The sequence below is a fragment of the Pleurodeles waltl genome, chromosome 1_1 (assembly GCF_031143425.1).
Source record: "Pleurodeles waltl isolate 20211129_DDA chromosome 1_1, aPleWal1.hap1.20221129, whole genome shotgun sequence".
NCBI lineage: Eukaryota > Metazoa > Chordata > Amphibia > Caudata > Salamandridae > Pleurodeles > Pleurodeles waltl.
The window spans coordinates 956,512,941-956,528,388 of NC_090436.1; the positions used below are offsets into that span (position 1 = coordinate 956,512,941).

At 43.6% G+C, this 15,448-nt stretch overlaps 1 protein-coding gene across 1 annotated transcript in view; it reads left to right on the plus strand.

Annotated features, from left to right (window-relative positions):
• The window catches only part of LOC138290008 (NACHT, LRR and PYD domains-containing protein 12-like), a 436,570-nt gene that overhangs the window by 408,524 nt on the left and 12,598 nt on the right, over nucleotides 1-15,448 (plus strand). The window contains exon 6 of the mRNA XM_069230213.1: nucleotides 2,639-2,722. Coding sequence (XP_069086314.1) covers nucleotides 2,639-2,722 — 84 coding nt within the window. The remainder of the gene's footprint in view (nucleotides 1-2,638; nucleotides 2,723-15,448) is intronic.

Genomic DNA, 15,448 nt, shown 5'->3' on the forward strand with positions numbered 1-15,448 from the left:
GAAATCTCTCAGATTTCTTCTCACCATTTCTTTTGCCCCCCTAACAGGGGAACACCCCCTTTGCATACATTATGCCTGGCACAGGCATAAGGCATAATGTGGCGCAAAGTGTTCCGAAGTGGCGCAATGTATGCATTGCACCACTTTGTAAATATGGCGTGGGGAAAAGGCCACCTTAGCACTGCCTTGGTGTAAAATAAATGATGCTAAGGTGGTGCTAAAGTGGTGCTAGGCCCTATTAAATCAGGGTCTTAATCCCTGTGAAAATGAGCTGCGTTTGTGACCCGACACTAAGGAAATGGGGCACATTTTGAACGTCTTTATATGTGGAAAATTCAGATATACGTTTTGGATCATAGACGAATGTGGGAAAAACATAATCGATTTTTTTAGAGTACCCACAAAGTTGTGACTGCTTGACTAGGTTCTACCTAAATGTAAATGCATTTTCCTGCTTCTCTCAGTCACTCCTTGGAACTATTACAACTACGTTTCTAGCGTATGTAGAGAATCTGCAGTCCTCAGTAAACCTCTGCATGCAAAACTAGTTTCTGGTTCACCTGTGGATGGAGTTTCACACTTCCCATGCTTAATCCTGACTTGCACAGAAACGACTATGGGAAAAATTCACAAAATTATTTATGAGTAACGTCAAATGGGGCTACAGGAGTACCTTTTTTACATACTCTTACGTCTCTTAGGACCAGATGTATGAATCTGGCCCATTGTGATTCGGTAATTGCGATTTTTAAGAAATCGCAATTACCGACTCGGAAAGGGCCATGTATCACATTTGCGATTCGGTAATTGCGATTTCTTAAAAATTGCAAATGCAATTACCGAATCGCAAATTGCGATACTGGCCCCATTCGCAGCTATGGACCTGTTGGCCCATAGCTGCGAATTTTTTGCATTTCCTAAATTGCGATTACTGAAACAGAAATCGCAATTTGGGAAATGCAAAAGGCCAGGGTGCTGGGGGCCTAAGTCCCCCTCTCCTGCACCCCAAAATGTATTTATTTTTCCATGTAAAGTACACACATGCCAAAAGGGCATGTGTGCTTTACATATTAAATTTAAAAATGCAGTTTTACTGCATTTTTGAATTTTAAACCAGGTTACCACCTGGTTGCAGACAATTTCATTTTGCATGTGCAAAATACCATTCTGCGAAAAATCGCAATTTGCGATTTTTTGCAGAATTGCCTTGCGACCTGGATTTTGCGAATCGCAAATTGCGATTTGCAAAATCCAGGTCGCAACGCAGAAAATCGCAATTTTTGCGATTTTTCATTTTGTGGTCTGCGAATGCCTTTGATGCATTGCAGACCACGATTTTGCACTCGCAAACGGCCGATTTCGCAGTTTGCGAGTCCAAAATCATTTGATACATCTGGCCCTTAGTGAATTGCGACCGAACCGTATTTTTCTAAATGCCAAATGCGCAAACTGTAAATGAATGTTCCCATTTTCCCCCATTTTAGATGCTTGGGCCCAATCCACAAAGGCATGTAAGAGTACGTAAAATAGTATTACAAGAGTAGTGCTTTACATATTCCAAAATTCCTTTGTGATCTAGGGCCAGATGTATCAAATGATTTTGCACTCGCAAACTGCGAAATCGGCTGTTTGCGAGTGCAAAATCGTGGTCTGCAATGCATCAAAGGCATTCGCAGACCACAAAATGAAAATCGCAAAAATCGCGATTTTGTGCGTTGCGACCTGGATTTTGCGAATCGCAATTTGCGATTTGCAAAATCGAGGTCGCAAGGCAATTCTGCAAAAAAACGCAAATTGCGATTATTCGCAGAATGGTATTTTGCACATGCAAAATACCATTGTCTGCAACCAGGTGGGAAGCTGGTGCAAAATTTAAAAATGCAGTAAAACTGCATTTTTTAATTTAATATGTAAAGCACACATGCCCTTTTGGCATGTGTGTACTTTACATGGAAAAAAAAAAAGATTGGGGGTGCAGGAGAGGGGGCCTTAGGCCCCCAGCACCCTGGCCTTTTGCATTTCCCAAATTGCGATTTCTGTTTCAGAAATCGCAATTTAGGAAATGCAAAAAATTTGCAGCTATGGGCCAACAGGCCCATAGCTGCGAATGGGGTCAGTATTGCAATTTGCAATTCGGTAATTGCATTTGCGATTTTTAAGAAATCGCAATTACCGAATCGCAAATGTGATACATGGCCCTTTGCGAGTCGGTAATTGCGATTTCTTAAAAATCGCAATTACCGAATCGCAATGGGCCAGATTCATACATCTGGCCCCTAGTCTCCTCGTGACTTAGGAATTGAGTTTGGTCCAGCGCCACTTACTTTCTTGCACCTCTCTTGTTTCGCCTTTCTTCACAACCATTTATCCTGATGTAAATTTCGACTTTGACTTACCCACGCACCTTTGTTACGCCCACTTAAAATGTAAAAAAAAAATGTATTAAAATGCTTTTAGGACCATTAATGTGAGATTCGTGTACACGCTGTCAATTAATAGCGCTCATTATAAAATGCCTTAGTTGTTCAGCTGTAAATTGTTCTAAAAATCTTCTCACCTGCAATGGAAATTAAATTGAAAAACTATGCATGTTCCAAAATTAGCATATTCTACTCTAATGCCTGGTTCTTTATTTTAGGATTGAAGGAAATGGCATTGCATATGACGCAGTTGAAACATTTTTAGAGCTCACGTCCTTCAATAACACCTTAAATGAGATTGTGTAAGTATACAAACATACCCCCAATGATCTCTTCGTCCAGTAATTATTGTTGGAAGATTTGGTTTCTGTTAGATGATGCTTAAATGGCACATTTGGACCCTGCCGCAATGTCCCATTGTGTTCGCATGTCATATGGCCAGCTTCAGTGTATAATTTTTTTATTTATTTTACTGATATTGTATAGAACATTTCACACGGTCTTGCACTCACTTCAGCGTTCTTTAGTAAAAATATGTGTGAACTGAGAATCGACTGAAGATAGTTAAGACCCACAGCCTGTGTCCTGCATTGGGATCAAGTGAACTCAGGGCCAAGTCCTACAATACAGCGCAATGACTTATTTGCATAAGCAATGTGCTTATCAGATCCTTCCCTTAAAAGGTAAGGGCTGTGTTTTCATTCGTTGATTTCCACAGCCCCTCCTGTAACAGCCTCCCAAGCTTCATCAAGCCAAACCTGCAACATGAGTGGTGGCTCTCGACGATCTGAAGACTTTGCACACCGAGGCTGGGAGTGTGTGGCGCATGTGTAGTCAGAACATTTTCAAACAGGCTGGGAGTGTGTGGCGCATGGGTAGTCAGAACATTTTCAACGAGGCTGGGAGTGTGTGGCGCATGTGTAGTCAGAACATTTTCAACGAGGCTGGGAGTGTGTGGCGCATGTGTAGTCAGAACATTTTCAACGAGGCTGGGAGTGTGTGGCGCATGTGTAGTCAGAACATTTTCAACGAGGCTGGGTGTGTGGCGCATGTGTAGTCAGAACATTTTCAACGAGGCTGGGAGTGTGTGTTGCATGTGTAGTCAGAACACTTTCAAAGAGGCTGGTAGGTGTGCGCTTCAATTGAGCGTTGTCACTTAGGAGGTGGAACGGCTGCTCCACATAATACTGCCCCAACACGTCACAACTGTGTAAGTAAACTCTTTATTACGCAGAAAGTGCAAGAATCCAGACTGAGTCCCAACACCTGTTAAATGGCCGCAGACCTTTAGCGTGCTATTAACTAAACAGACAGACTTGACCCAGGTAAGCTTAAGAGTGTGTGAGGCACCGGGTTGGTTAGGACAGATTGTAGAAGACAGCCAAAGCTTCGAGAAATGTGTCAGAAGGCAAACATAGGAGACATATCAAAGCAAGTTGGGAGAAAGGTTTGAGAATGGTGATGAGGTTGGCCAAGTGGCAGGTATCAGTGAAGTGAACTAGAGAAAAATGTGAGGGATATACAGAGAGCATGGTGTCAGAAGATGGAGAGAGACGGGACGTGAAAAAGGCTTTAGATGGGGGTGATCAGAGCACAAGCAAGAGAAAGGGGGTGAGGAAGGTGAGAATATGGGTGGGGATCCTAGACATAAGAACAGGGAAGGAGAGTGAGTAAGGGGGAAGTTCGAGAGACAGCCAGTGTGGGAAAAAAGAGGATGATGTGTGAGACAGAGGGGAGGGAAGGGGCAGTTGTTTGATTCGTGAAAAATAGGTGAATATACAGAGGTCATACAGCAAGGGATGGCATATTACCAGTACCAACTTGGTGACTGCACTTTGCACCAACTGAAGCATATGAAGGGAGGATTGGAGCAAGACTAAATAAACTGCAGTGTAGAAATCACCCCGAGAAACGATAAAACAGTTTGTGGTCAGAATCGTGAAGGAAAGAGAAGCACAATGTTCTTCTAAAAAAAGCTGGAAAAAAAACAATGAATAAAAACTAAGCGGCTCTGTGGAGCCATACTTAACTGTGAATCCGTTTTCACCCCTGGACCTTTTTACACAAACCATGGGCGTCAGAGGGACTTCCAAGGACTATGGCTAATAATGTACCTACCAGCATGGTGTATTAATCACTGGGTGAAGTGTTTCCGTTTTGTTGATGAGGTGACAGAACAGAGAAGAAGGAATACCGCATCTCAAATGGTTAAAATGAAGAAGAGAAAGGGATTGAGTGACTCGTTGGGTACTGGAAGATTGAAAGTGCACAACCATAGACACCGATGTCCTCAAGTCTTGAGATAAAGACTTGATGATCAACTTACAATATACAGAGGTCTCATGGTACACCTGTAAATTGACTTACAATATGCACCACTACAGGGGTGGTTCTAGGAATCTTTGGTACCCAGGCAGTGAGGGAATGTGCAAGGTCTCTCTCATGTGCATAAAGCGTGAGACATTCAGGCCTGTTTGCATCTCTATTGATGCCTTTGCTCCTGAAGCTGCTTTATGCCCCTCGCCCCCCACCCGAGCGGCAGCCTTTCCCTCTCAGCGACCTGCAAGGACCTCTTCTGCAGCTCATGAAGTGCTGAAGGTGTGAGGTTTGCTTGTAGGCCGAGAGTTAAATCTCCTGGTGCACTAAACTGAGGGAAATTGTGCAACCATGGTGCCTCTGTATGGGCAGCAAGGTAGAACTCCTGACAGCAGGAGACACCCGCAGATTGTGTCTCCTTCGACCTGGACCATGGAAGGCCTTGCTCCCTTAGGCCTCGCTCACTACACTATCATCGAGGTACAAGGTAGGGGTGCCTCCTGAAGTAAGTACACTGGCTCTTCTTGTTCTTTCCTTACAAGTTTATTTCCAGTTATAATGTACAGACAGAGATACATGTGCTCGCCATCCCCAAACCGGCACAACTCCAACCTTTCATATGAAAACATTCCAATCCCCAGTCACAGCCTGCCCCAACATTCCACTGCCCCAACATTCCACTGCCCCTGATGTCATAGCATTCTTCTTTTACATACAGACCAATACATCACTACACATCCCCTTCCCTTAAATTTGTTTTAAAAAAAGCTATGACATCAGGGGCAGTGGAATGTTGGGGCAGTGGAATGTTGGGGCAAGCTGTGACTGGGGATTGGAATGTTTTCATATGAAAGGTTGGAGTTGTGCCGGTTTGGGGATGGCGAGCACATGTATCTCTGTCTGTACATTATAACTGGAAATAAACTTGTAAGGAAAGAACAAGAAGAGCCAGTGTACTTACTTCACATGAACCAATACATCACTACACCTCCCTTTTATGGGCACGATTGCAACAAGACACCTTACCCTCAATTAGATGAGAAAGAGGACCAGTGTGCGTGGTCTGGCTGTAGCATACTGGTGTGGAGCACCATGTTGGTGGGCTGAGTGAGTGCCCCGGGCAGGTGCCCACACTGCCCATGTGTAACACCGGTCCTGCACCACGATCCAAAGTCAGCTGTCATGATTCTTCTTGTCAATGTTACTTTCTCTTCAGCACAACTTCTTTAGCGCGGTATTCTTTATTTCTCTTTTGGTCACCTGTCAGTCTGTCAATATTGTCCCTTCTTTTTTACTCTCTGTCACCCTTCCATGACAGCACTATCATCATCCCTGTCAATATTTCTACATCACTAACAGCAGCCCGTATAAGACTGACGGCTTGGCTGCAGTGTTATATACGCCCTCCTTTTCATCGTAGTTAGAAAACGTGCATGTGCTTAAACATTCATCATGCTTGTGTAAGTAATTGTTTGAAGCCGAGAAGATGCCTGTTATTTTTACATAGTGATGCTCTCGCATCACTCCAGGAACATGGTTGGTCTGTTTTAGTATTGGACCACAGAAAGGAAGTAGCTAACTGGATCCATGATACATCCTTTCTTTGACCTTGCCATAAGCAAGCAGACATCATAATACATATGCAGAGGCAGCTGTCACCAGCTTTTAAAATGACTGTTTTGGTTAAATGCCTGTTTTCAAAAGAAATACAAACAAAACAAGAATTGCCAATGCTAGCTGGTCTGGGCTTGAATGTGCAGCAACGTTCACTCACACCGGCTCACCACTCACCCTGCAGAATACTTATCCTGCAACTCACCAATGCCCACAACGTACCCTGGGCTCATGAAGACACCCCCCCTAATTCCGCACTCAGACAGGTACAGTTCTCGCTCTACGATAATACAGACGTCTCCGCTCGTGCACTTACACAAGCACACCACTCACTTTGCACTTACAAAGACTCACCCTACCCTCAGCAAGAGACGCAGCTCACCCTGCAGTCATAGAGACTCTCCTGTCACCCTGCAATCCCAATACACACCGTTTGCTCTGCACTCACACGCACCCCGGTCACCCGATAGTGCATAGACTGAGTGATGAGCAATAATCAAGGTATTTGTTTCAGCTTCAGAACATTTCGCATAAGGAAATCTTAAACAGAAACACATATTTTAGCTTTTTGCATGTGCATAAAGAACATTTCTTAAGCACTCCGATGAACAACCTGCATGGATTCCCATCTTAGAGTTGTTGCATACAGAATTAACTTTCCTATTTGGGTGTTAAAGTGTGCTTCTTTACTTCCCGTCCATCCAACCAGCGCTATCAATCTTTTCCTGCTATAGTCTAGACAGAGAATCCATTGAAATAAACTAAGTAAAAGTGAGAATTAAAAATGTTGAGTAGCAAAGCTTAATTCACAATTAACTAGTTTGGTGTTTCTTACGATTGACCTGAATTAGCAGTGCTTTAGACAGCTTTCATCATAGGATCTCAGTTTATGATGTGCTCCGAAGACTGTTCCTAGTAGAATGTTATTTTAAACAGATTTCCCTGAATGGCCACCTAACCCCGTGACACATTTGAGGATATAGTCGGAAAAACAATAAAAACACGTGAAGCGAGATGAGACTCTTAGGTTTGTTTTCTGTCACATCAATGGACTGAGGTTCCTTACTCTTACCTTACATAGTTAGCTTATACATCGATCTATTTTATTGCTCAAAACGTGACATGAACAGATCAAAACTTTCCACTCAAAAAGCAACATTTTTCTGCAGTGTTGTTAGCTGCCGAATTTGGGCCCTAGCTCAGCTGGCACCCAGAGAACCCTACCACACCTGCACATTTCTGAAAACTAGACACCAGGGAGTCCAGTGTGGCACTTGTTGCATGGCTGTCACGGTATTTTTACCCAAATACCCCTGCAAACCTCAAACTTTGTCTGAAAATGCAGATTTCCTCATATTTTCTGTGAGAGAAATTTCTAGAATCTGCAGGAGGCCACACATCTACCATCCAGGGTTCCCCAATGTCTCCAAATAAAAATGGTAGCTCACCTCTGTGGTTGGACATAGTGCCAGTGACAACAAAAACCCAAAACACTGCATGCCAGATAAAACCTTTCCACTAAAAAACAACCAATAGATCGCCCATTGATCCTGGTTTGATCAATTTATTTATAGAGCCCAAGGCCCAGTCATACAAGTGTTGCCACACTTTTATTGGGACATGTGGGGGAATGCTGGTTTGTAGGACTATTGTGGATCCCTGCAGATTCTGCAAGTTTACGTCCCAGGAATGCAAGTAAAATGTGAATTTTTAGGCAAAGTTTGAGGCTTGCAGAGCTTTGTGGGTAGGAAACTGCCACGGGACCCACATGAAGCATGCCACCCTGGACTTCCCTGGGTGTCTAGTTTTCAGAAATATCTGAGTTTAGTAGGTTTCCATGGGTGGCTGCCCAACCAGGGCCCAAATACTGCTGCTATGCCTACCTCATAAATCTTCAAGTTTTATTTTGGGGCCTTTTGTGTTGCGGATGTTAAGGTATCATTCTTATCGGGACAAGTGGGGGAATACTAGGTGGTAGGGAATTTGTAATTCCACACAGATTCTGGAACTTTCGTTCACAGAATTGTGATAAAAGTGCATGGTTTTAGGCAACATTTGTGGTTTGCAGGGCATTGCGGCTAAGAAGACATTCTGAGATCAATGCAGTGCACACCACACTGGAGTCCCCTGGGTGTTTGGTTTTCAAAATGGCAGTGTTTAGTTGGTTTCCTTGGGTAACAGAAGGCGATCCCAAATAGTGCAAGCATTCACTATGGCAAGTAGGCGAAAATCTGGATTCACTCCTACTCTCCCATTCCATATGTCAAAACTACAGCCAAAAGATCAATATTTCCTCTTGCTTGTTGCTGGAATATGCTCACCTGAAGTGCAGAAAGAGCATTGGGGTTTTCAGGGCTGGAGGATAGGCCCAACACCACGGTGGTCCACTCACACACCACATATTTTTTATTTAAAAAAATATATATTCCTAGTGTCTAGTGGGCTCTCTGCCCCTCTCAGTCCCACAGGGAGAGGAGGGCCAATCGTTGGTGAACACCCACATCTACCCCTCTGGTGGCAGACTAATGGTGCTCAGGACGTTGCCACTCCCCCATAATAAAAGCATTCTAAAAATCCCTGGTGTCTAGTGGGCTTTCTTCCTCTCTGGGAGGGGGTAGATTGGGGTGGAAATCCCCATCCACTCCCAAAGAGGGGCAGAAAGGATAAGATGGCCAAGAGTAGGGGGAGGATACGCCCTTTATGGGGGTTGGAAAGACTTATGGGGCCTGAGATAGGGAGGACAAAAACACACCTATGCCGAGGGGACCAGACCCCCCCAAAACAAATACTGTGCGTTACATTCCTTGGTGTCTGGGGGGCTTTGTGGCCCTACAGAGGGGGCAGATTCGGGGTGAAAAGCCCCATCCCCCCCAGATGTGGACAGCAAGTCTAATGGGTATGGGATGGGGGACACAAGCCCATACCCAGCGAGAGCTGTACACCCACCTCAAACTCAAAAATACTTTATTCTAAAGCAAACTGTGGTGTCTAGTAGGCTTTATGCTCCCTTGGAGGCAAATTGGGGGTGAACAGCCCTATCCAACTCCCAGAGGGGAAGAAAGACCTATGGGGCATGGTGCGTTTAAGGGTCAAGCACAGGCCCATGCCAGGGGCCAGTTCTAACCCCAAAAATACTGTACAATTAATTATCTGTGTCTAGTGGGCACAAAACCCACTGGGGGTGCAGATTGGGAGTGAACATCGCATCCTCCCCTCAGGGTGCAGAAACACTTACAGGGCCTAGGGAGGGGGATCACAGGCCCATGCTCAGGGAGGCTGCTCCCCACAAAATATACGATATTGTATATTCCCTGATGTCTAGTACATTCCCTGGGAAGGAGGGGCCAGACTGAGGGTGAACACCTCCATCCAACTCCTGGGAAGGACAGAAAGTTTAAAGGGCCCCAGAACAGAGGTCACAGGTCCATACACAGAGGATCCTGCTCCTGGTGTCTACTGTATGGATCCTGCTTGGGGATCATCCTGTTGCAAGTACCCCCAAAAGGGAACCACTAGGTAGAGCTATAATTGGAACGGGGAGATTCTATACTTTTGTGTGATACTCACTCCATGCAAATTGGTGCTTTAGGGGGCTGGGATTTGCCCCGAGCAATGAACTAGTGAAATTGGAATGAGACAATCAGTTAATTTCAGGTTCACTGTCGGAGAAATGACATTCCACTGATCATCATTTCATCCCAAAAAAAGAAAAAAGACTTGGGCTGTTGGGAAAGCACTTCCTTTTCAGCCTGGGCTAAAAATGTAAACAGAAAACCCTCTGGAGTGAGAACCAAAGGGTCATCACAGCTCTCCCCACTGTCAGCCAGTGGCTGTCGGACACAATTGGGAGGAAGTATGGGCATCAGCCATAGGCCGTCGCCCACACTGAAAAGGTTAAAGACTAGCACATTACCCTAACCAAGAACACACAATTCTCAACAATTTGGAACAGAAATCTGCCATGTGGTCCTTTTTTGTCATCTCGTAGTTCAGATTACCTTTGTAAACACTGAGCCTATGGCCATGTGGTTTGTAAATGTCATGAGAACACCTTGATGGCAAGGTAGGCCCACATTCTACTCTCACCTGTTATGTATTCTCCATATGTATAATAAGTTTGTGTACTTTTATTGCAAAAAAATGAAGTGATATGAATACCCAAGTTTAATGTGGAACTGTGAAATATGAACAATATATCAGTGCAACTGATGCCCAGAAATTATTGTTTTAGGTCAAAGACAACAAGCTTTCATGTTTATTTTGTGCAATGGACTAGTAGTTCAAACTTCTGCCGCGTAACACGTTTGACTGCTAGTTTAGAGTACCACAGTATGGATCATAGAAACAGGATTGGCTGCTAGAAAATGCAAGATTTGAATATATATATATGTATGTTGTTTAATCTTTTGTGTGTATATATAATTAATTATTATTAAAGCCTTTTCTAAAAAGTTGAGCATTCTAACCAAATGTAGGAAACTCTGGGGCATATTTACAAGCAGCTTGCACTGCCAGTGCATCACTTTTTTGACGCACAGGAGACTCAGGCGAAAGGCCCATATCCACAAGGTCACACAAAGCCACCTTGTGTGGCTTTTAATAGCCTTGTAATTATGGAGTAAGACAAAGCAGTGCAAGTCACTGCGTTACCTTAATCTGCATCAAAGTGGTGTTCCATGGGCATTGCAGTGGGCTTTCCCACGCAATACCCATGGATTTTGATGCATTTTGGGAATGTGCCAAAAGCCTGCAACTCCCCAGGGAGGCGTAACAAGAAGAAATAACTTTATTTCTCCTTGTTTTTATCTCCTTTTATATGTGCTGTATTGTGCAGTAATATAGAAGGAAGAAAACACCTCCATTAATAGTTTTTTGTGCAGGAAGGTGCCACTTCTTGAACAGAACTATCATTCCCACAATGCAGCCACCTTGCACCATTGGCACATGGCAACCAATTGTGCGCCAGCACAGTGGAAGACGACAGGAATGTACTGTATATAATAAATACAGCACATTCCTGCCCTTTTCTTCTGACACAGGGCTGTGCCGAAGGAAGCCTTGCGGCACTGTCCTGCGCCAAAATATTGTCAATATACCCCTCTGAACTGAGGGCCGTATTTATACTTTTTGGCGCACAACTGCGCCAACGCAGTTGTGCGTCAAAAAATTTAACGCCGGCTAACGCCATTCCAAAGCACCATGCGGGCGCCGTATTTATGGAATGATGTTAGCCGGCGAAGCTGCCTGGTGTGCGTAAAAAAAAATGACTTACACCAGGCAGCGCCGGCATAGGGGAAAATGGAGCTTGGGCGCCAAAAAATGGGGCAAGTCAGGCTGAGGCAAAATTTTTGCCTCAACCCGATTAGCGCCATTTTTTTGACTCCCAACCCCCATTGAAATGACTCCTGTCTTAGCAAAGACAGGAGTCATGCCCCCTTGCCCAATGGCCATGCCCATGGGACTTCTGTCTATGTCTATGTACAGGCATAGTGGCATGTAGGGGGGCACAAATCAGGCCCCCCTATGCCACAAAAAATAAATAAAAAATGTATTTACCTGAACTTACCTTATGTTCCCTGGGATGGGTCCCTCCATCCTTAGGCGTCCTCCTGGGGTGGGCAAGGGTGACAGGGGGGGTCCCTGGGGGCATGGGAGGGCACCTCTGGGCTCCTTCCGAGCCCACAGGTCCCTTAACGCCTACCCTGACCAGGCGCTAAAAAACTACGCAAAAGCGGCTGGACGTCATTTTTTTTGACCCGCCCACTCCCGGGCGTGATTTTTGCCCAGGAGTGTAAATACGGCGCACATGCCTCGGAGTCAATTTTTTAGACGGGAACGCCTACCTTGCATATCATTAACGCAAAGTAGGTGTCCACGCTAAAAAGTGACGCAAACTCCATGGACTTTGGCGCTAGACACGTCTAACGCCAGAGTATAAATATGGAGTTCGTTTTGCGTCGAATTTGCGTTAAAAAAAACGACGCAAATCCGGCGCAAACGGAGTATAAATATGCCCCATGGTGTTAAGGCCATAGAGTCATTTTTTGCACGGAAACGCCTACCTTGCATCTCATTAAGGCAAGGTAGGTTTCCACTTCCAAAAAATGACTTTAACTCCATAAATTTGGCGCTAGACGGGTCTAGCACCAAAGTATAAATATGGAGTTAGTTTTGCACTGAATTAGAGAAAAAAAATGACGCTAATTCAGTGCAAACAGAGTATAAATATGCCCCTTAGCGTCAAAAAATGATGCTAATCTGGTCAGAATCATTTATTTTGACTCAAAACTGCCTAACGTAATTTTTTTTAAGCTAGCCTACCCTTTGCACCGGCTTGCACCATTCCATAAATATGGTGCCCAGCTGGTGCTAAAAAATGGTCCAAGCCGGTGCAAAACTTTCTGGTGCAAAACTGCATTAGTGCAGTTTTGAACCAAAAAGTATAAATAAGGCCCAAAATTTTAATTGTAAATTTGTGGCTCTGTACAGAGCATTCCAGCCTTTGAACTACGGTTTTTCCCTACTTCCTACCCGTTTTTGAAGATAAAGGGGGGGAAATGACAGCCTTACTAGAATCCAAACTGTGATGTAATGTGAGCTCTGGCATAATCAAAGAGGCTATTATCAGAGTTCCAATCCAATGAGAACACTGCCATAATCTGTCACCTCAGTGTATGGCAACTCAAGGGAAGGTGGAATTATTTTACAGGACAAGTAGATTTCTGAGCATCCTGTCACTTGGACAGCATATTTTATAAAATTCAAATGCGGACTTCATCATTCCATTGATAGCACCCAAAACACACTTGTCAGAGCATGTCAATACTACTTGGAGTATGCAGCATAAAGGACCAAATTGTGTGGCAAATTTATCTAAGATGCAAATCATGCAGAAAATTCTCATGCAGGATTATTTTCATCCATTTGCTGTAAAAAAAAAGTTTCTGTGAAATCTATTTCACTATTACTATTGAAATAAATTACATATTAACCATTTAAAAAATATATAAATATTACTATAAATTGTTAGCATTTTTACATTTGTATTTCTCAAAGTTTTTGAATGTCTTGAAATATAATTTCTAATAACTTTAAACCTCACTAAACATCTTTTATAACTTTTAAATAGATTTAATAAATATTGCATGCACACAAGAAGTCAGCAAAAGGTTCTTGGGGCCTCATTTACAAGCCCTTTGCACCACTGCTGCATCAGATTGTTTTATGCAGAGGTGGCACTAGCAGTTCACTGCACTGCTCCAGATTTACAAACTGACACATTGTGCCCAATGCATCAGTTTGTAAAGTCCTGCATCAGATAATGCCTGTGCCAGGTATAATGTATACAGGGTAGGTGTTCCCAGGCAAAAAGCAACGCAGAACTGATGCAGTATAATTTACAACATTTCACTGCGTCATTCTGCAACTTCACTGTGTCAGAATTGTACCGCCTTCTCAGCAGGCATAAAATTGATACAGGGCTTTTTCCAATGGGAGCCTCCTTGCATTGCTAGAGTAGTACCATTTTTACAATGTTACTCCAGCAATGCGTGAGTTAAGTGCCAACAGATGCATCATAATTTCGAATGCATCTGTGAAAACATACGCCATGGAGCTCTGTATTGTAAATTCAGTGCATCCATGGTGCTGTTATTGGATTTTAGGGAAGTACAAGAAATCTGACACATCAATACAGATGAATCAGTTTCTTGTAAATTAGGCCCTTGTTTTCACATGACTGCAGAACTTTACAGAGGGATGTTCAGTAGTCGACACTTTTACTCACACAGATAAAAAAGTCTGGACACACTAGTGATTCATGAAATATGGTACACTGTTACCACAACTTTATGTGCTGAAACCCAGGTTGGAGACAGAATTCCTTTGTATACTATGAGGGCATGCTTGATGTGCCCCGTCAGGTCTTACCAGATTCACCAGCAGTGTGACATTCAGGGCATGGTACATGCAAGATCATCATGCAGGGGACAATTCCATCCCATCTAGTGGTTACCTACTAGAATTAGGTTTGCAGTATACAAATACACTCAAACTAATGATGAATGGAAATGGATTCCAAACTGGCCACTATTCTGTGTTCAGTAATTTTTCAGTGGTTGGTTTGGGTTCTTGAAATTTTCATTGTTTCATATTCGTCTAATATTGTAACGTGTGATTGTTTTTTCTAGAGTATTTCTTTTTTCAGAACTAATGGTTAGATGACAATTATTAATTGTGTATTTAATTTCTTACTTTACACAATTAGACCAAATCACTAAAAAACATAAAGCTCATTTTTTGTCTCCAACACCTAATTAGAAGTCAGTGGAGTAGGATATAAGAATTTTAATTATTGCATAGATAAGTATTACAGTACTTCGCATATATGATGGAACTAGGATTAAGGACATAGGACAGTCAATATATACCTACCAGTCCCCTTTTTTGAGAGTTGTTAAAAAGAAAACTGATGTCCTGTATCCTATCCTGGGTAATAGGTAGTAGTTGAATGCTAAGGCCCATATTGATACTTTTTACTCCAAAAATGTACTGCCGACTAACGCCATTCCTATGCGCCATGCGGGCGCCTTATTTAAGGATTGACGTTAGGTAGGTGAAAATGGGGGTGGTGCGTCAAAAAATGGTGCAAGTCAGGTTTGAGTCAAAAATCATGGCTCAAACCGGACTTGCACCATTTTTTGACCCACAACCCCCACTGAAATTACTCCTGTCTTAGCAAAGACAGGATCCATGCCCCCTTGCCCAATGGCCATGCCCAGGGGACTAATGTCCCCTGGGCATGGCCATTGGGCACAGTGGCATGTAGGGGGGCCCAAATTAGGCCCCCCTATGCCACTTAAAAAAATAATAATAATAATACTTACCTCAACTTACCTGTATTTGTCTGGGATGGGTCCCTCCATTCATGGGTGTCCTCCAGGGGTGGGCGAGGGTGGCAGGGGGTGTTCCTGGGGGCAGGGAAGGGAACCTCTGGACTGCTTCCATGGTCAGAGACCATGGAAGTGAGTCCACAGGTCCCTTAACGCCTGCCCTGACCCAGGCGTTAAAAAACGGCACACATCAGGCTGTGTGCTGTT